The sequence below is a fragment of the Hirundo rustica genome, chromosome 5 (assembly GCF_015227805.2).
Source record: "Hirundo rustica isolate bHirRus1 chromosome 5, bHirRus1.pri.v3, whole genome shotgun sequence".
Classification (NCBI taxonomy): Eukaryota; Metazoa; Chordata; class Aves; order Passeriformes; family Hirundinidae; genus Hirundo; species Hirundo rustica.
Genome location: NC_053454.1, coordinates 45,358,144 through 45,379,917, shown reverse-complemented (window position 1 = coordinate 45,379,917; position 21,774 = coordinate 45,358,144). Strand labels below are relative to the sequence as shown.

The 21,774-nt window shown below is 38.5% G+C and overlaps 1 protein-coding gene across 1 annotated transcript in view; it reads right to left on the bottom strand.

Moving 5' to 3' along the window:
* Window positions 1-10,117: 10,117 nt before the first annotated feature.
* The window catches only part of CPE (carboxypeptidase E), a 56,742-nt gene continuing 45,085 nt past the window's right edge, over window positions 10,118-21,774 (bottom strand). The window contains exons 6-9 of the mRNA XM_040063976.1: window positions 18,520-18,659; window positions 16,419-16,518; window positions 13,988-14,106; window positions 10,118-12,812 (exon numbers count right to left, since the gene is read on the bottom strand). Of these exons, the coding sequence (XP_039919910.1) occupies window positions 12,714-12,812; window positions 13,988-14,106; window positions 16,419-16,518; window positions 18,520-18,659 (458 nt within the window). The 3' untranslated portion in view covers window positions 10,118-12,713. The remainder of the gene's footprint in view (window positions 12,813-13,987; window positions 14,107-16,418; window positions 16,519-18,519; window positions 18,660-21,774) is intronic.

Below are 21,774 nucleotides of genomic sequence, written 5' to 3'. Positions count from 1 at the left end.
ACCAATGCCCTTTAAAATGAAACACTACACTGGCTCAGCCAGAAGATTGGTCCCTTCCAGCAGGGGGGGAGGTGAAGGACAATTAGGGCTGATAATGTCTCTTGTTAGTACAGCTGTTGGCCATTAGGCCATGAGAAAAGGTAGCAAGTGTAAATAGACTTCCAGGGTGATAGTAATTCTTTTTTTTTCTAAATATGTTGAACATCAATTCAGCAAGATACTGATACTGTACAATCACCGAGCATGTAAATATTTCCATTCTCTTCAACAGGACAGCAACTCAGCTGTCTTCAGTATTAAAGTCTGTAATAATCTACAGACACAGAAGTAGTGACAGATTCTAATACACCTCTTCCATCCCTTCCTGTGGACTGTTTTCCTCATTCTGTCCCTATCCTTAAACTTATTTCAGCCCTAAATTCACAACTTGTCGTAGGCAGGCATAGTTATTAATCCAAGTTAGTTCAGACACATCCTTAGTTTTTTGGGTTCTAGTTAGTAAAAGCTGCCATTGCTGTAACTGGACTTTATTTTCTCATCCATTTACCAGAAATAAAAGCACTTACAAATTATTACCTGATTGCCAGCTTACTATATAATGAGTTATGAGTTTCTTCAGAGAGCAAGATGTAAAAAGAAGCTAATTCTTTTTATAACAAGTTGTAGTATCAGCCTTATTTTTCAAAAAGAGAAGTAATTTTTGTTAACTGAAGAAAAAAATATTATATACAGAAGAGATTATATATAAGTGGATGCATTTTCTAATGACAATTAATGAGTTGGTTGGGTTTTTTTATCTGAAGTGGCAATGGTGTTTAAACTCCAGAGGAAAAATAATTCCTCTTGACAGAAGTCTAATAACACAGAGAATTCAATGGCATAAAATTGATGAGCCTCAATTTGTTTGCTAGCTCTATCAAGGCTACTCAGCATTTAAGTTAGCAGTCAGCCCCTCATTTACACTCTGCTGGCATGGGAAAAATGTTATTCTCAGCAAGTAAAGGAGAGTCAGGACATTTCTAAAGACACTGTTCTGCTAATTCCTAAGAACAGAAGACGAGGCATGTACTAAGAGCCCTTCTGTGTGCCAGTTTGATGTCAAACATCAGTAGGCTGGAGTCAAACAACAGGTTTCTCAAGCTGTTCACGCTATTACTTTACAAGAAAGCGTATTTGCTTTCATATGGCCACACACGAATTTTCAAAGTAAAAGTATACAGAAAAACATTATTTCTATCCATCTACAGATCTGTTTCCCAAAGGCCATAACCTGTCACTGAGCATTCACTGCAGCAGATGGCAAATTCTACCATTTAACTTGCCTGTGGGGGATGTATGTTCTCACCTGGAAGAGGATTTTGCATCCTGGTCCTAAAAATAACATTTTTCATTTAAGCTTCTGCAGTTACTGCATGGTTACTATAAAATTTGTTTGTTAATAAATTAAGCAGTAAAATATTGGAGGCAAAATTTTAACACAGAAGGGAAAAATTTAATGGAATTTCCTCTGGCAGTTGTGAGGGTTTTAGTCACAGAAGGGACAGCCATCTTGAATCTAATAACCAGATGTGTCCAGAACCCAGTGTTTCCAAATGTTTCAGGTATGTAAGGTTTCAGAACATGACACATTGTTCCAAAAACGCACAGAGGAGAGGAAACAGGTAATTGGGAGGGAAATGTGCAGTAGTAGCACGTGCCAATCTGTCCTTGCTCAACACAGGAAAGTTGAAAAGAGGATCTTTTTGGTGGAAAGAAAAGGGGCATAAGGTCATTTTCTACTCCCAAGGATGGCATGCATAATCCGGAGTGATTCCAGTGAATTCAATGGTTTTAAAACCATAGTGGAAAATGGACTCTGGCAGTTATCTCTTTTTAATCACAATGGGAGGCAGACAGTCAGTTCAGCACATATTTAGTCTCTCCTCCTCTCTAGGAAGACCTAGGATAAGGGCCAAACCGGTGCTTAAATACCTAGATTTGATAACTTGCAAAACATTAGATGAGGGTGATACGGAGGATAATCATCTCATCCAGTAGTCTTTGTCCCATCTCTCTAACACAGGATGCTGCCCAGCAGGAGGAGTGGTTAGAGACACGGCATATTTCTCCCTTCACAGAATTTCAAGGTGGAAACATAATAGATTAGACATCCAGATTCTCTTTTAGTTTTGGTCATCAAATAATAATTAAGAGATATTTAGGGATTTACACAGTCCTTAATTTTATGATTAGATATTCCACATACTTACAATCCAAGTTCCAAGGGAGTTTGTAGCTTTAGTTTGTTTTTTAGTTTTTTAGTTTTTCAAAGCAAGGTTTTCAAATATTAAAGACTTTGGGGGAAAAAGAAACTGTAACAGGAAATGTTTGCACAGCTTCTTATCTTTTGGTTATTTTGAGCAGCAGCTGTCTACAGGGAAAACATTCTTTAGAAAAGTATGACATGAAACTAATTGAGATGCATTCCTTGAACTTGAACACAGATGAGAGCTGAAGGATTGTATGGGTAAGGCCTGTCATCTCCACACAGCTATTTCCCATTGTGTCTCTTCATGGTGCCTCTTCATAACTTCATTGTAAACAAATCATTATGGGCATATACATTACACATAGGTAGAAATTATACTGTTGATATAAGCTAAATGAATGTGAACTATTGCTTCAAAGTATTCCAGCAAGTTCCTGCTTGGCTGCACAGAACGCAGATTCACAGCTGGTACATAACTGGAACATCTCTGCTGCCATCCCCACAGCAATGCCACTGGTGGCCATTGTGCACCTTCAGCCTAATCTCAGTACCCCAAAGTTTCGATACATAATCATGTTTCAAGGTTTTGACATAATTTTTAGAAGAAATATCTGGAAAACTTCATATGAAAATATATTTTTGGGATTGGCAGAATCTAAGTAACAGAAACTGCGACTCTGATATTAGAGGAAAAATTGCTAAGGAGTTTTAATTACTTAGTTGATGACAGAGAAGTGTAAAGAAGAGTAAATAAAACAGAATCCCCTTTTTAAGCTTCCCTTCCTCTCCACTATCTAGTCAGATGTGAAAATCCACAGTATAATTGTCCCCAGAGAAGGGACACAATATTATGTGGCTTAAAATATAAATTGTGGTGTGAATTTATTATTTTCCTTCACTGTATATTCAGTGTCTCCAAAAACACACAGCCTTCCCGTTCTCAGCTCCAGCTGTAGGCAAGAAAGAGTTTCACTGGACGTGCTCCTGGATGTTTGTATTCTTAGCTGCTCGCCTACGGTTAATGAAGCTTATCCTGATATTTCCTCTCATTACAAAGCATGGTTTTGATTCTAAGATTAAGACTATCCAGGTCGTAATCCAAGACTATAAAACAATAAAGCAGTCATTCCAACTATTTGGAAGAGTAATTTTATTAAGTATTGAAATTGTTGTGGTGGGGATTAGAGTAGGTCAAGCGAAGCCCTTTCATGGGTCATCCTCTCTTGGAGGAAAAATATGCCTTGCAAGGCAAAATGAGAAATTGAATAAAGCCATGAGAATCCACTACAATTGACTGTAATATGCCAAGAACAGTGCTAGGCTTTTGCCCTCTTTAAAAGTCTTTGTTTCCCTTTTGTGAGTGCTTTTTCATGGCTTGTACAGTATCCACCTAAGCAGCCATTTGTCTAAAAGAAATTTTAATTGTCATGGAATAGTTTGGTCTAATATAAGAGTCTTAACGGTATGAGGAACTGAACTGCATTCTATGATCACACCTTTCTAGCCTCATCTTCAAGAAGAATAATTCCTGAGCGAAAATCTGGTAGAACATGAACTCATTGCCTTCGACAATTTCTGTCTAAAAGCCCAGAATAAAGATGTTGTTCAACAGAAACAATAAAGCTGTGCATGCTCTGCGACCCCATGACTTTCTATTACCAGCAGCAGAATCTTTTCACTTTTAGGTAATAGATTTCATCATGTTGTAACCTCTTTCACATTTACTGGCTTGAAAACCAGCACCTTCTGCAGTGCACAGGGCTTATCAGTATTTTAGCATCCATCTCGGGGTGGGGTATGGTCTTAAGAGTGAAAAAATGAGCGTATGGAGAAAGAAAAACTACAAACTACCAAAGTGGGGAAGAAAGAAAGTATGGCTTTGACATCTCATCCCTCCACATGGAATTAGATGTATTTCTGAGGAATGCAGATGTGCAATACAAGATATTTTCTTAGATATTATGGGAATGAAGCTGCTAACATTAAAAATATCACATAGCCAAGCCAGTCTTTAATTAGTAAATTCTAGGATAGTGCAGTTCCAAGAAAACCAAGAAACATGTAAGACTGAAGGAGGACAGAAAGCCCTTTAAGGCATTTTGATTGATCTGAAAATCAAACACATTTCTGTAACACTTCAGCAGGTTCTGTTGTGTTTGAAAATTCAGTTCAGAATCAAAGCTAAGAAAATCTCACTCAGTTTCATTCAGATCACAGATCGTAAGGGAAGTAACTCAAAAGCAAGCACAGAAAATCTATACCCAGATATTTTTAACAGCAGACATGTACTGCCCACGGAATCCAAGCCTGAATTTTCAGAACCCTGTAATTAGTGAATCCAAAAATGCTCTTAGATTAATGAAGCAGAAGCTCAAAGGGATGTGTGATTATCTAAAGTCTCAGGAAACAATTAAACCAGGTGGGACAATCAACTGAAAGGGCGTACCCCATGAAGAATAAAGTAGTTCAGCCAAGGAACACAGAAGCATTTAAACAGCTTTTTAAAAGGACAACAATCTTATTTAAATTTAAAAAAAAAAAAATATTGTGATGAAAAATGTACTGCACAGCTACATGAAGTATCTGAAAGGTAAATTAGCCTCACTGAGAAAACACTGAACATTAGTTCTGCTTCTAAGTTTGCCTAGTCTCAGCTGCCAACTATTTGATCTTGTTCAGTCTTTCTTTGCTAGACTGTGGTTTCAATTATGTGACTACATTAATAAAAACTATGAAACTAGTAAAAATGTTTTTAAGTGTAAATATTATACTATAAAATATAAAAAATCTGAATTTTCATTTTTATAAATGCAAGAATCATGTTGACGCAAAATAGTATGTTTTTCAAAATTTTACTCTTTACCTTTCAATAGCCCTTTTTAAAATTATTTTTCAACCCCCAGTCTCCAAAGGTACCTAAGACATCTAGAAAGCTTTACCATAAAGGAATTATTTTGGTACAGAAATATTAATTGCAATATTTTTCTATTTTAAAAAAATTTGTATGTGTTGTTTTTTGTTTTGAAGTTCATAATGTTTTCTATTTTTGTCTTGGCTCCAATTTTCTTAATTTTAAATAAGGAATTTGAGTTTAATTACTTTGGAACAGTCCGTGAATATATCTCCATATTTCAGTGCTTTGTTGAAGAAAATTTCACCAAAGAAAAATTTCATTCTTCTGTGCCTCTTGTTCAAGTCTATTGTATATAATTATTTTTTTGTTTGAACTTTGTTTTCCTGGCAACTATTTATCTGAGAATTCTTAACATAATGTGCCAGCAACTTATGTAAACCCACAACCAATATGACTGCATATTTTTCATGTTAATTTGAATTTATCTTGGCATCTTATAATACCATCCAGTGCACTGGCAAACAAATATTGAATGACTTAACTTGGGATGCCCTCCAAATTTTGTTTCTTTTCAGTGGAAATTCCCTGCAAGCTATGTCTAACTTTTCAGACATTACAAAATTGATCAGAAGATTTTGCAGATGCTTAACATCTTACATGTTGCCACATACGTTAACGAGCATCTGATGTTGAGTCCTGTCAGACAGATGTGGAAAGCTGAAGACAGAATATGTATTTATTTGGAAGGGCATTTATCATGCCCTGGTTTAACAAGAAGTTTCATTTAGTCTTTCAGTTTCCAGAAGAAGGCATAAGGAAGCAATTTTTTAGAAGTTTCCTTTGCAAAAGCTCTGCTAAAGCAGCTGGTAAGATTTTTAGGTCGAAATGCAGTAAAAAGATTCATCTCTACAGGCTTCAGCACAGTGCATGACAGGCACCTGATGCCTCAGAGGCAATGCAGGGCAGCCACACAGTTTGACATGGCCATAGCTCCAGCACAGCTGTATGATACCCATTTTAAAACACTCCTGCAAGCACTAGCTGCACCCCAGGCTTCCGTAGCCCCTTCTCTGAGGAGCCTGCCTGGCTCCCCCAAATCAGGGGCAGCTTCTTTGCCCTCTGGGAGCACCCAGCCCCCTACCTCAAGGGTCAGCCTGGGGTTCACTTGCCTGCCAGAGGTGTCTAATTCAGATGCGATTCATAAAACAAGGAGACTTCATGCACTTTATGGCAAACAGAGAAGGTGCCTTTAAGGATTTCTGGGCAGTTATATGACTAAAATAACCTGGGGAAGATGATGCACATTCTTGCCCTGCTCCCTTGCTCCCACACACACTCATGTATGCATGCACACAGTGAATCCAAAAGATAAACTTTGCAGTACTGCTTTTCTTTGTAGTGAGACCTTTCTGGGTCTTAAGATTTCATGCATTAAACGTGTGCAAAAACGGACCTCCAAAACTTTTATTTGTGTCTATTGAAACCTAGTAGCACTAGGACTGGAGCAAATGCCCTCCTTTCCCACACATTAATAATAAATGGTGCGCAGCACAAGCCAGTCAAGTTGTCTTTCAGTGTACTCCTGCTCCCAAAGCTGCTTCTGTATTTTACCCAAAACTTCTTTAAATTGAAAAGCATTCCCTCCCCCACAGGAAACAAAGCAGATATGCTGATATATGCATATACAGGGATAAATATGAGTAACATGATAAACCTTCAGATATATTACCTGAATTTGACTGGGAAAGTATGTGGTATGACATTTGCTGATATTCCTTTCCAGATTTGAGTTTCTTCAGTTACTTCTCAGAAACCATGTCTCGATCGTGTCTAACCTATGGGATCCAGGAACAATTCCCAGCTTCTAAGTCTCAATGTGTGCCTCCCACACTCTGGTGTGGCGTCACAGGCACAGGCCAGCTCATCCCTTTTATACCACCAGGAAAGTGTGGCGGCTGTGTTCTGCTGAAAGGAACCCAAGCACGCAGGCCAAAAGCAAGCTCCTGCTGGGGTCCCTGTTCTGGAGACCTGAAGATGCACGATGCCAGGCCATGCCAGGGCACCTGACTGAACAGGAAGCTGCCGCACCCCAATAAATTCACAGTTGTGCCAATTACGGTGTGGCCAGTAGACAGGAAGTTCCAAATGCCCCACCCCTGCAAGTGTTCAAAGCCAGGCTGGATGCGGCTTGGAGCAACTTGGTCTAGTGGATGGTTCCCTGACCACTGCAGAGGGGGTGGAATTTCACGATCTTTGAGGTCCTTCCAACACAAACCCTTCTGCAATTTTGTAATTCTAAGCGCAAATATGGGATCTTTGTTGACACCAGAAAGCCCTGTAATCCACTCCTGATGGGTCTTGGCACAAGTGATCCTTGAGCTTCTCAGGCTGGGCTAGTTTTTGACACACCCTGAGAGAGAACTGGAAGCAGCCAAGAAAAGCCACGTGAGCGGACATTTAGTGAGCTGAAGGGAGGGAAGTCAGATTGTAATTTTGTACTGTTCTTGGCAGCCAAGTCCTCTCTTGAGTGTTGTCCATAGTTTCTGAAACGTGTTTAATTTACCTTTTGTGCAAGGGGTGCTGAAATAGGGGGGAAAGATGTTGGTTCTACAGCCCTGGATTCCAGCACGTGCACCACGGCACACTGCAGAGCTGATGCTCTGCTAAGCTCATGAACTGGAATCTCCCACTGCAGCATGCTCTCGCAACACTGTGGACCCTTGTGTTGCTGCCATGCTACTGGCAAGTGAGATGCTCATCTCGTTCTGGGTTTTGTTCTTAAATTAGGGCCCTGATCACATTCTCAGTGGGTGAATGTAACAAAAAAGGCACCCAGATTTGCCTTCCTATCTTTCACTGAACAGCAGTTCAAAGGCCTGAGCTGTAGGTTTAACTGGTCCAGCTCATCTCCATGATTTCTACTTTGCGTCTCACAATGAATCTTAAGTTCCATAACCAATTCTGCACATTGTGAAAGTAGACTTCATTTCTTATTATTTTGCATCTTTCTCCTAGAAAAGATGAAAACAACTACTGCTAATGCGGAATGAGCACCCCTGACAGCAGATAGTTCTGATTACTCAGATTCTAAGCTTGAAGGTCTGCTAACAGGAACCTTTCCAGAGTAGCTTTACCTTAGCACTAAAGACATACTGCACTTCTAGAATCCCACAGCCACATAACCCTATTCAGCCTTTACTAAAGAATAATTAGAAAAAAGGTCTGTAAAATCCACTTATTTCACAACAGCAGACTGCTTCCAATGCATTTCCAGATGTTGAATTCCCTCTACATTCCCAATGCAGGAGCCAAATTCTTCAGCTTCTCTCTTTGACAATTTCCACTGAGCACAGGGATGTGTGATTACAAAAATCTGTAGTGGCTTAACTGAATATGAAAGGAGAACCAAGATAAAATACCACAGCTTATTAACCATTAATTCAGGGGAAATGTAGCACTGTGATAAATGATGTGTAATCATGGACGTATTTAAGTCATTGCTGAAATAGACTGCCTGGGGCAGAGTGGTAAAATAAGGAGGGATTAAGAAAAATCAGCATTGCGAGGCCATTTAACTCAAATAATACACTCCCATTATCACAGTTAATAAAGGCAAACAGCAGTTGTTTCTAAGTATCTCATTTTTATACTGCTGATTCCAGTACTTGGTTATGCTGCTGAAAGCCTTGCTCTCTGGATGCGTAGGATTACATCAACTTCTCAGCTGCCATCCACTTCTCTCCCTAAAGCAGGCTTTAAAAACAAAAATTTGAAGCAAGCACACTTGAAACCCTCAAAGCCAGGAGGCAAACAACCTCATTGTTTTGAAGTTTTTAATGCCATGAATTTCAGAAAATCTCCTGAGTGTTTTTGTTTTCTGGGTTTAATTCTCTAAGTCAGAAATAATGGAAGAGAGGTTTTGTCGATGACCAAACCTGTGAGCCAGTTCAACAAGCAGTAAATTATTCATAACAGACATAGCTCTACACAAACAGAAGCATACACAAGGAATAAAATACCTGTAAGGAGATGATCAGAACAAGTATTTTGCAAGATTCAGGAAGGCAGAAAGCAAGCACTGCAGTGGCATTTCCAGTCCTGCATTTCCAAAGCTAACTACAAGCAGGCAACAAGGCACTCCTCCCGGGGAGCAGGTTTACTGAGAAGCTCTAGAGAGCTGCTCTAACTCAGAGAGGCCGTCATTAAACTGCTGCTATTCTACAGGCTCTGCAGACACGAGTCAAACAAAACACAGATATGGGAGAAAATCAGCTCATTGGAACTGTACTTTTTAACTTTAAATTCAAGCTCCTCTAAACCTATCTTCTCTGAAACCTCTTCCTTCCATGGCCTAGTTATTAAGCGTTCCTAAAACACCTGTTATAGCTGTTAAAAAAACTCAGAGAAACTTGGTAGTAATTCTTTCTAATGTACCGTCTCAGTTTTAACTTACACTTTGTTATTAGCAGCTCAGGACTAGCCAAGGCTATAAGTGAATTCATACATATGGATGTGAACACCACAGCCCAGCTGGGAAACACAGTTCAGATACAGTGTTTTTATTTGACTGCCATTTTTCTATAATCCTGACCTCTGCAGTTATAAGGAATGTGTAGTACCACAGGTCTGCAAACACACTGAACACTGCACTTTCTAATCCTAAGGATCAATATGGAAAAAGATTTGCAAATAATGTAAGAGAGACATGCAAAAGTGTATGCCCTGTCCCGACTGACCCTGCAGGGAGGCAGAGCATCTCATTACTATCCCTTACTTGACTTGAAAGCCTCCATGGGAGAAGTGCTCAGAAAGATGTATACTCCAAAAGGAGTTCTGCCACAAAGTTAAGGGGCTGTGGATGGTTCTCAATGGGTATTGGCACTAATCCTGGTCTCCTTTCTCTGTTCAAACAGCAAATTAATTGGCATAGGCACCCACTGAGGACGTTTATGGCATACTTTGCAGACATGCATGGCCAAAGAGGTCACATTTTGAACCTGCAAATTACTCACACATTTTACATTTTAAATAAAACCATAGATTTATTGTACAATAGTACAGCATGTGCCTTTTTAACCAGAAGCTCAGCATCACATAACACTTTAATCTTCCATTAAACATACACAGTCCTACAACACGGGTCAGCTCAGCTAGGAAAGCTACATAATGAATTAAATTATTGAGAGTCCTGGCTCTGCTGTTCTTAAGGATGTTTACCTAGAGCAAGACCAGTGGCAGTGGTTCTGGTGCTGTAACATTTAATCACTTTAACCTGTTCTCAACACAGTAATAGCAAGCAGTCATCTAGAGCACAACAAACAGATCACTTTAGGACACTACATTTAATCGCAAATGTATGAAACAGTAGACCAGATGATCTCACACACATCACACAGGTGTGGGTTAGAAACCTGCTAGGAGATCACTTTGATGTGACGTCTGCACTAACTATGCCACAGAAGACTGGATGCATGACAGGCATGATACCATCCAGAAGTGTTATTTGGATTGAAACTCTTAGGTTTGGAAGAGGCAGACCAGGGTGTACTGTACAAATATACACTTGCCTTATTACATTAGTTTACACACCTGTAGCCATCTGCCCACATGACAGCAACATCTTGTTATAATTTGTTTTTATACCATTTGCTTCAACTTTACCTGGTTCAGTTAAAAACGAGATCATTACTTACAGACATAGAATGTGTTCTGTGCTACATCTTGGCCTTTCAAATTGTCATAGATACCCAGGCTGGTGTACCCGGGCATCCTTTATGCACGTTCTTGTGCACAGCTAGCCACAAGGTGTTATTAAGACACGTTCAGATAAGATTCTTAATTTGCCACTGGGGTTTTTCACTGCAATGGAAATTCAAAGCTCGTCACTATATAATGACTTACAGTAAGTAAATTTCCTCTGAAATTTGGAATTAAACATCCACAACCCAAATGAGTTTCAGGTTACATCATAAACTCTTGATCAGAGAAAGAAAGTTTATGCTTTTTATTGCTGTTCAGTTTACCATTGTGTGTCAAACTTTAAGCCTGTTTCTTAAAAGAATCAAGTGCTACTTTTATTAAAGAATTTAAAATTCTCAGAAAACAGTATTGCAGTAAATTTTTAAATACCCAAAGGACATAAATTTGGATCCTACAGCTGAATATGTGATTTTTCACTTACAGCAGAAGTGTGATAGTACACTCTTGATTGGTTCCGAACAAGCATCAGGTAAAATAATATGCCAATCAAAACACAGAGAGTGGTTTGAAAGAAACAGAGGAAGGAAATCTATATCAAATATCTGATCTTGAATAAAAATAGACTAGCACTATATGTAAGCTTTCAAACAGACGAGATGCTTAGCTTATCTCAAGTAGCATACCAGGAGTCACTTCCGAAGAACGATACCAAACTTGCACCTGCTGTGGTCCATGTGTATTTTCTGGCTCTGCAAATTTCACTCATCTTAGCCAAAATACTATAGCATATTAGGAACCAAAAAGAATTGTTTTAAATTGAAGTTGCTTTTGTATCATCTTGCACAATCTTCTGAAAATTTCACCACACTGAAAAGAATTTCGCTTATCTGTCTTGTTTCTAGTTTTAGATAAGACTAGCCAGCAGAAGAAACAGAGCTTGAAACAAATCCATTGACTTGCAACACTGTAAATACAATCTCAGTAGGTTTCCAGTGCATTGTCTAAACTGTAATATTTTGATAGCCTTCAGTGAAAAGATGAACTTCTAGCTGATTATCTAGTCATCGCTGATACAAGTAAAGTAATTGTTGAAAAGGTAATTATTTAATTAAAACTGGCATCACCTGAAATGATTTTTTTCTCGCTGTAAAACTAACACAAGCAGCATATAAATGAGATGCACTAGCTCTTTTTCTTCTTCCACTCAGACTTTCTAATTAGCTTAACAAGTAATGAGCAATAATTAAAACCTGATCTTCAAACATTATCAACTATTTAAGGAATAAAGCTCTGTTTCTTCTTGAATTCATTCTATGCCATCTTTAATAAAAGAGTTTATGCAGATTCTTTCTGCTTAATAAAATGAAGTCAGCTTATGCTTCTTACATATTTAAATAGCTCCAACACCAGAGACATACAAAGTGTTATACTGAATTTTAATCCTTGTAAAACATTATTACACCACACACTGTTATTATAAATCTTTTCAATAACATCCATTATAGAACTCAGTAAAGAGCACTGTCTACTACTATGCACTGTCAAATATTCCTGGCAGTATCGATAATTGACTACAGCATATTTCTTTTTTAAAATCAAGTGTTAACCTACATATTCTGAACTTGCAAATAATACATAACAGATTTTACTGCCATATAGGCTGCATATCCATTCATTTTTTCTGATTTTTATAGAATAGTAAATTTTCTATAACAATATGAAAGAAAATTTAACTTATTTATCTACCTAGGAGGCTAGTAGTTATTGTAATCATATTAATCAAAAGATGACTGAAAAATTCAAAGTTAATTATTGTGAAGTGCACAAAATCTAGGATATAGGGAGATTCCACAGTACATTATACTAAGTCAACATATAATAGATTAAAAGCTGTAAAGCCAAAATCCTCATTTAAAAATTTAGTGTTTCTGACATCATCTTCCACCACTCCATCAACTCCTCTTTTTCCTCTTCTTTTCTTTCAGACAATGACTCCAGTTCAAAATCAACCTGATTAAGAGAAACAATCAAACACATCAGTAAGACTTACAGATAAAGTATAGTTAGGCTTTAAAGAGTCATTTATTGCAAGAATATAAACTTAACACAAACACATAGGACTTTGAGAGGTACCTTGGTTTAGGCTAGGTTTACTCCAAAGTCTCTCAAAGCTGATTTAAACATGTGCAATACTAGTATATCTGTACAATAACTTATCTAAATGCACACAGGTGAGCAAAATTTCCTGAAGTACCAGACATCTGTCTACTTGTATTTGACTGGACTAAAAACTTCAAAAAGTATGGGCCTATTAAATTAGTATTGTATAACAGCCAGCCATATAAATCATATAACATATTATAAAAATTATCATCAGCATATTGCCAGCACAGATCACAGAATATTTTGAGCTGGAAGAGTCATCAAGTCCAACTCTAACCAGATGAGCTAATCTCAGCTAACACCTAGCACTGCAGACCCTCAGCATATCAAAACAAGTATCCAATTTTATGCCATCAAAAAGATCCAGGGAACTTTTCCTAACACATGGCTCATTAGTGTAGCTACAATGTGCTAGTTTAGTATATCTTATCAAGTTATTCACAGTAGTGACATAGCATTTATTTTAAATACCTCCATATCTGCAGAGAGAGTGAATTAAAAATGCTTCTGAAACCTTAGATGCAGTCTAGGTCTTATTAACCTCACATACTGAATACCTATGCAGAGCAGTAGCCCATTGCTACCTTTCTGCATGGAGCTTACCACTGGTTTTAACCTCAGCAGGTACTCATTTGACAAATTAAATTAAAAATATGTCTCAATCAAAACCTCAACATCTCTTACTTTTTATGTTGTGCTATTAAAAGAAATCTTGTAATCTTCTGATTATAATACTTGTTTGATTCAGACAAGTATCAATAACACATTTACATATCTCAATATTACCCTTCTCTGTTTCTTTTTATTATAAATAAGAACACCAAGAGATTAAATGAGTTTACAGTGAGATTACTCTCAGTGGCTGGTGCATCAAGTGCTAGAAGAGCAATTTCCAGACTTTTAAAATTAGCATGTTCTGGAATATTCTGAAAAATCACCTCCTGCTTACATGCATAACACGAGGAGGAAAAGGACCATTTAAATGCATAAGAGATGATAAACCAACACACATGAACACTTACCACAACGGCAGGGCTGAAGGGCACAGCCACTTTTTTAGTTATTGCTAGATAGCCTGGTGCTGAGGCTGTAACTTTGTAATTTCCAGGAACAAGCAATCTCCAGTAATCACCATCCTTGGCTGTAGAGAAGCAGAAAATAATCCAAATAAATATGTGAAAGACTAATTACGCAGCTAAGAAGAAAGGCTCATATCTCACTCTTTTATATACTTGTCAGTGCTTTCTTTTTGAATGCCTGAAAGGATTCTTCCTTCTTTCTTTCTTCAGCAAAAGCTGTGTGTGTGTGTGTATATATATATATATATATAATATTTGCTTCCTTTCAGGTAATCAAAAAAACTATTTAAATTTTGAAGTTGTGCTGGAGCCCCCACAAAAGATTTTGCCTGTTGAGGCTGAAGGCCATCCATCACACTGAAGAAAAGGACAATATGGGACATTATTCCACTTTAGAAGCACTGCCCAACCAATGTAAAGTCCCTGCTAAGTGTCTGAGATTCTGTTTGCAATGTGATACAGATTTTTAATGTTCCTCAGTATTCTGATAATCCAAATGTAAATAAATTTCATTCTCATCAAATTTATATAAGTGGGACTACCTTCCTCATCTTTCAGAAAAAGCTATAAATCGTAATTTCCCAGAATACTGCAAGTGTATCACCCTTGAAGCATCCTTAATGACATGTTTCAGTATCCAGGCATTGTCAAGGGTTTTTTTCATTTATTTCAGAGAAACAAAGAAATGGAAGCTTGATACACTCAGGTCAAAGAAAGGCTCCTACTGCCCTGTTACTACAGATTGTCTTTTCCATCAAAACTCATCATCATCTTCTCTAGAAATGACCCTATTGCGTTTTCACAAAGATTCAGATCTTCCCTGCAACATGCAATTATCTAATTTGCCACAGGCTAGTAATTTGAATTTCTCTACCTCCAGAAAACATTGCAGAGCTACTCTAAAGTTTAGCTAGCCATGCCATTTAGAAGACTTGGCCATGCTCTTTGTTCTAGTCCCTTAACATCTGCAGCTACACAGTCTACAAAGGGAAATATTACTTAATGTCTGCTATTTGCATGGTCAAAACTGTCAGTAGTCATTCCAGTTGTTCCCAGATTTTTCTCTTCATAAAACAGAATGGGAAAAAAAAAAAAAAAACCTGCTGTGGAACTACAGCAATGATCTATTCTAATTCCTGTCACTGGAACAAAGCAGAATTTCAACTCATGAATAAAGAAGCAGGAGAAAAGCCAAAGAATATTTCTCCTTCATTTTGACTGTGCTAATATTCCAGTACTTGTTTTCGTCACTGTTTTGACACTACATGAATTTCAGTCTTATACACACTCAATGATGTGAAAAGATTTATGATTAGATGCAATTTTTGTATCACAGAAGCATAAGCTCCTCTCTGACACAGTTTGCTCTCTCGTACCTCAAAATAGCTCTTTGCACAGTTTATTCCCTTTTTATTTTGCCTGAAAATTTATTTCCAGTCTCTATACATTTTGCCTTGTTTACAGTGACAGAAGGTAACTAATGCTTTCACAGGCTGTTCTCCTGCTTGGCAGAAATGCTGGCGGTCTCTTTGCAGGTGATGTGCAAACACAAATCAGAGGTGACTGAATATTCTAACAGTCCTGTTCCATAGTATTCTGCATTTCTATGACAGTATAGTGAGACATATCATTGAAACAATGACTGCAAAATAAGTTCACGCATACAGCAGTGACGTTTGCTTATTGCTTTTCTAACCAGTGTCTTTTGCAAACAAAAAAAATGTCGTTCAGGATAGGAGGGCACAGGTGTACAGGGAAGGCTGAAAGTTGGCACACTGCAGCTACCTTCTGAACTCATTCCTAGAACAAAGCACAACATCTCTGAAGAGGTGACACATCATTTTCTGTCAACACCAACCAACAAAATGCTTTCATCTTTTAGAATCACCCTTCTAAGAAAGCATCGCATAATTGTAAACAGCAGAGAGAATTTATCTTTGCTGAAGGAGGTTATGTAAATTGGAAATCTGTCAAGAATTTACATACCAAAAGGTATGACTGCATTGTGAAAAATATAAGACTTTTGGACTAAAATGTAGCCTTCAAACCAAAAACAGCACTGTTGACAAGGCTTTAAATCCTGTCAGAGCTGTGAAACTCTATTTGCTTCACAAATCAGAAGCCAGACTAGAGCATTAATAACCAAGAGGTACCCAAAACAATTTACACCAGAGACCCATGAAGTAAAAAAAAAGCAGTCTCAGCTACTCTGAGAATGAAAGATTCATGAAATCTTGTGGGCAACAAGTTTCTTGAGGCACAATGTACCATCCTGGCTTCAAACTTTTACTCCCTTAAAACTGCAGTTAAAAAGATGTGAAATGACTCCAGGTTGCTAAGTCAAGGAGAAGCACCACTGAGGTACCACACTCACCTGATGTAACATCATGGCTTATTCCCTCCACAGAGATTGTAGCATTTGCTATTGGATTGCCCTGAAGATCTTTAACAAACCCCTTCACTCCTCGATGAATCTAAAATAAATAAGGTCACCAACAAACGGTAAATAAAAAATGCTTAAGAAAAGATGGCATTTTTTGGCAATGGAGTATCTACTGTTATATCTAACAAAGCATGCTGTGAACTCCACAGTCTACAGGCTGACCACTATCAATGATAAATACTAAATATCACAAAGGAACCAAGAGTGAAGAGGAAAATAATTCAGCAGGTAGTTATAATAACATATCTATTCAATGCAAGTAATTCTTGGAAATACACAGCAAATCATAATACATGTAAGCATTGTCTTGCAAATCTTTGTCATATTGGGGATTAATGAATGCATGGAAAAGCTTTGAAAGAATAGCCTACAGAAACCTTCTTTTTAAAGTTTTATCAGCTGTAAGAATGAACTGAGAGGGCTAATGACACAATTTCTTAAGGGTGAAAATAAAAGTAAAGTAAATGAGCAAAGTAAATGCCGTCACTTGGACTTCAGAGGGCAACCTCTCTGTGAGATGCTTGATCTTTCTATCGTGCACCCAAAACATCCAGCTCTGTGAGCGGGGACCACAGAGGGTCACAACACTCCCCTCCTGGACTGTGGGGTGTGTCATGTCCTTGTTCCTCCAAGCTCAGGTAACAGCCCCAGCAGCACCTAATCTGTCTGCTCCCACTCCATATGAAATTAAAGCACTGATATGATCTCACTGCGTGGAGAGACCAGTGCTGCCAGTGTATCTTAAGCACAGTCTGGAAGCAAACTCCTCAGAAGCAAGGGACTGAGGATCAGTTGTCTTTTCATGTCCAAAACAAGGGAACTCTCAGTGCTGGGGACAAGGGGATGTTGGGAACTTATGTGGAGACTTCATTGGGAGCCTGGAAACAAAACAGCAAAGCACTGTGAAGTTCAGGCTTCTCTCAGATTCCATGTCCTTTGAAAAGACTTGTGGATCCCGAGTTTTATTTTGAGATACTGGTGTTCCCCTTTATGAACCTATATGGTGCATTCAGCTGCTGTAGTTTAGTTCAGATTCCTCTAATATACACTGTGGGAGAAGCCTTAGAAAAGCAGAAATTACACATTTGCACTTCCTCAGCACTCCCAGGGGAGCTGGAGAATAGACCTGGTCATCTTATCCAGCAAGAAGATAAAATCCAATGCCAAAAAGACCATCTGAACCTCAAGGATAAAGCTGGTAGCTCTGCAGGAGCAAAGGAAGTTGGCAAAATAGTATCTTATACATGAGCAATTCTGAATATCCAGTAACATAGCTTTCCATGAGTCAGAGAAAATTAACCCCTGTGCAGAGGAGCTGAACAATTTGAGATGGATTCCATAAAGAATGGGTAAATACCTGCAGGACAAGTACAGCTTTTTCCTCAGCCTACAGATAATGTTTTAACACAACAGCGTAACACTTCAAATACTCAAATATTTCAGATTTCAGGCTAAATAAAGCATTTCTGCTTAATTAAGTCCTTAAAGAAGTGAACGTATTAACTGATCAGCCCTGCTAACAAAGTGTGTTTCTCATTTCACAATCTCAGGTGTGCAACCACTAACGATATCAGATATATCTGTAGTTTTTAACTACAATATTCAGGTTTCAGAAATTCTATATGGTCTAATCCAGCTGCTCAGGTTCCTGTACATCCACAGAATGATCCATCCCACACCTGCACACACACTGGAATATCTGCTGAGGGCAATCCAACTCTGAGCACACACACCAGCACCGGGGGAGTCAATCATACACTATGGAGATTTGTATTTTTTGTCATTGAGAAACCCAACACAAATAATTTAAATTAAAAATCTGCAACAGCTTAAGTAGGGTGAGAAGGATTCTATACTGTAAATTCATCCTTCTTTTCCACTCTTCTTCCACTTATTTAGAAATATCACACAGGATTTACCACCACAGAGACAAATAAGAATTAAAGCAACATCTGAGTTAATACGATATTTTGAATTAGACGTTCACAAAGCGCAAAGTTTAGAAGCGTTCTGCCCTCCTCTTCCGTGTTACCTGCTCAATGTAATTTATAAGAGAATTCTTGTTGTCCTCCCAGTAGCCCTTCAGAGTTTCTTCAGGTGGGAATTTTTCACAGCTAAGCTCCACTGTGATTTCAAAGCAGTTGCTGCTGAGGTAATTGAAATCCTGCATTCCTGCAATGCCAGAAAAGAGAGGCAGTGATGCATTTTGCATTACCCTAAAGTAAATAAGGGGGGACAAATGAAATGCTGGGCCTATTAAGAAAAGAACATCTATAAATATAATTGATACAGCTCTACTCCACCTGCTTAATTTTGAATTCAGAAGCTTTAAATCAGAGAAAACAAATAATTCCAAAATACATTTTCTTCCCAGGGAAAGTTTAGAAAAGCCCTGACAAATAGGCTGTATACTTCTGCTTGATGCTGCACATGACCTGTATACTTTTAGCCCACGCGTTTTGAATAGCTGACACATAAATTACTTGTTTTTCTCTTTGGGAAAGAAAATTATTTCAGATTACGGCTAAAATATTTCCATATGAAAAGAATAACCAAAAAAAAAAAAAAAAAGATGCTCACCTTGTAAGCCAAGAAGAATAACAATTAATTAGAAAGCAAATTAAACTTAATAAAGAGATTTATAAAGATGGGTCAAAAATGTCTTGGGTTTTTTCTGAAAGGATAGCATTTCATGTTAGTAATATTTTACATGGAAAACATTTCATTGCCAAGATTTTCTGCATAGATTTCAAATATTCTCCACAAAAAAAAAAAAAAAAAAAAACACACAAAAAACCACAAAAAACCCACAGACAAACAAAACAACAACAACAAACCAACAACAACAACAAACACCAAAACAAAACAAACAAAAAAAACCCACTTCCTATAACATTTCTTTTCATGGAAATTTTTCTATGGATAGGATTTCTCCAACTCAACGCCTCTGCAAAATCAATATTAGATAGCCTTTGAAAGAGAGGAGAAACATCACTATAAAGGCAACTTTAATAATTGACATTTTAAAACACAAACAGCATAGTGGTATCATCACTAGGAATAAAAACTTGATAGGGAATATGCAACCTTTTACATTTCTGAGCCCTTCCTCTTACTGCATGGGTATATAGGCTATTAGCTTAAATTGGTCAACCACAATCCAAAGAGGTTTCTAGTTTTGTAAGTGGATCAACCAACTGGAAAGGGACAGTGGCCATCCCCAGAAGGGTTATAAACATATGCTTTGCAGAAGCTGATGTACGACTATCCCTCACCTTCCCAGCCTGTCTAGCTAGCAGAGTCAGTGAGTTCTCAAATGGAGGCCTGAGAAGAAGAAGCTTTTTGAGCACCCCCACAGAGGTCACTGAGGGATTTAGGAGTGTTTCAGCCCTATGCAAGCCACATATGAGACCTGAGGCAGTCTGTTTACTAAGCACCAGGGTCGCTCACGGGTCCAAAACTGCGCAGAGAGCTGATGTCACATCCCACAGTCAGGCGGGATTTCGCCAACACACTAGGCTGAAGAGGCTGTTTTCTGCCAACCAGGCAACAAGACTCCCAACCACTGACAGGTACAGGGTTTTTTTTGATTGCTAAAAGAACTTTTTATTTCTAAATTTTTTTTTTTTTTTTTTTTTTTTTTTAAGAAAATGAGGACACAGAAGGCAAAGGCCCCTGGGATGGATGGCTCTGATGTTCCAGCAGGCAGAACTCTTAGATGGGCCATTCAGCAAAACACAGCAAGCGAGCATAGAGTCACAAGTAAAATCCTGGCAGCAGTGCTGACCCTCACGCATCTGGATCTCAGTTTTTAGTTCCGAGATTCAGATGGTTTTAGAGTCTTTTTGCCTTCTGCAAAGCTCTGAGCCAAACACAAGAAAGAGACGGAGTCTTCAGGTTCTGATTTTTCAAGGTTGCGCGCTTTGTTTATTGTTTCTTATCTTACAATTTTCTCAGTGCCCAAAAAAGGTCTGTGCAGCTGCCTGGACATCTGGTGACTCTCCCTGGACTGGGCTGCCACTATCTTTTATACTAAATGCTACATGTTCTTTATTTATCATTATTTGCCTATCACTTATACTAAAAAGGTCATCTCTACGTTCACCCAATCTCTTTAAATTACTTTGTGCCACCGTCACTGCAGAAAATGGAGTGAGGGAAGAAGAAAGAAGCAGGAGACAACGCCCCAAATCCTCCATCTTGCTCCCATTCACTTCCATACTAAAAACCCAAATCTACTGTTTTATCACCCTGTGATAAGCTAAACTACTATCTTTCACACTCTCGTGGCCTGCAATCCTTCCCGCAGTGCAGGAAGCCTTTCCCATGGACTGAGATCAAAGCCAATGTCCCTCTGGGCTCTGTTCCAGGGTCCCAGACCCCCCTGTCCAGGTCCCTGACCCTCCAGGGCAGCCAAAGGAATGCCCTGGGCTCCAACATCTGGACATTAGATAACGCTGCTGTTGTTGATTTTTGTACTTCTTCTAAAATAAAGAAAGAATGCATGAAGAGGAGAACAGGGAGCTGAAGGGCACGATGCAATTTTACTGTGGTGACAGTAATTCTTGACCATTACTGTTCCAATTTTCTTTTTCCTCCCAAAGTATTACTCAGGGATGCCCTAGTTTCTCAAGAACAGAATAAAGAAGCAATGTGTCTTCCAGTTTTGTGCACAACGTCCGTATCCTATATCTTGTTTCCCAGGGCCCGGCCGTGTCTCGGGTTTATGTGTTGCTCCTGGAAAAAATCATCTTTTGTATCGTGGAACTGCAGACGATCTGAATCTCTGGGACAGAGAAGGGTGTGAAGCTGGCCAAGATCTAAACCACGGCCCACCGCTTGTGTAATCTGGAACGTATTGGGCTGTGCACTCTGTACCTCCCTGTTCACTGGGGTGATTAGGTGCAATAAGCAAGGAATCAAAACCTCTCTAAAGATTTATTCAATATTGCAGCAACTTCGCTGCCACTGGTCAAGTCCTCAAATTGCCCTATCTGTGGCAAGTATCACATGCATACACATCATCGCTCTCCCAAAGCCTCTCACTGTGACAAAGTGTAGCACAAACTTTCTCACACTTCAACAGGGGCTGCTCTCTGAAGATCAGAAAGGCTTAGATACCTCAGATATAACTGAGAATGAGCAGTGAATGCTCTTTATTGCTGATCATGAGTAGCACTTTGAAACTGAGAACACAAAAACTTCTCTGTTGCACTACACTCCAGTGACTGAGGAACTATAGTGTCTTTATGTTAGTGCTTCCAAAAGTAAGCTTATAATATGGGGA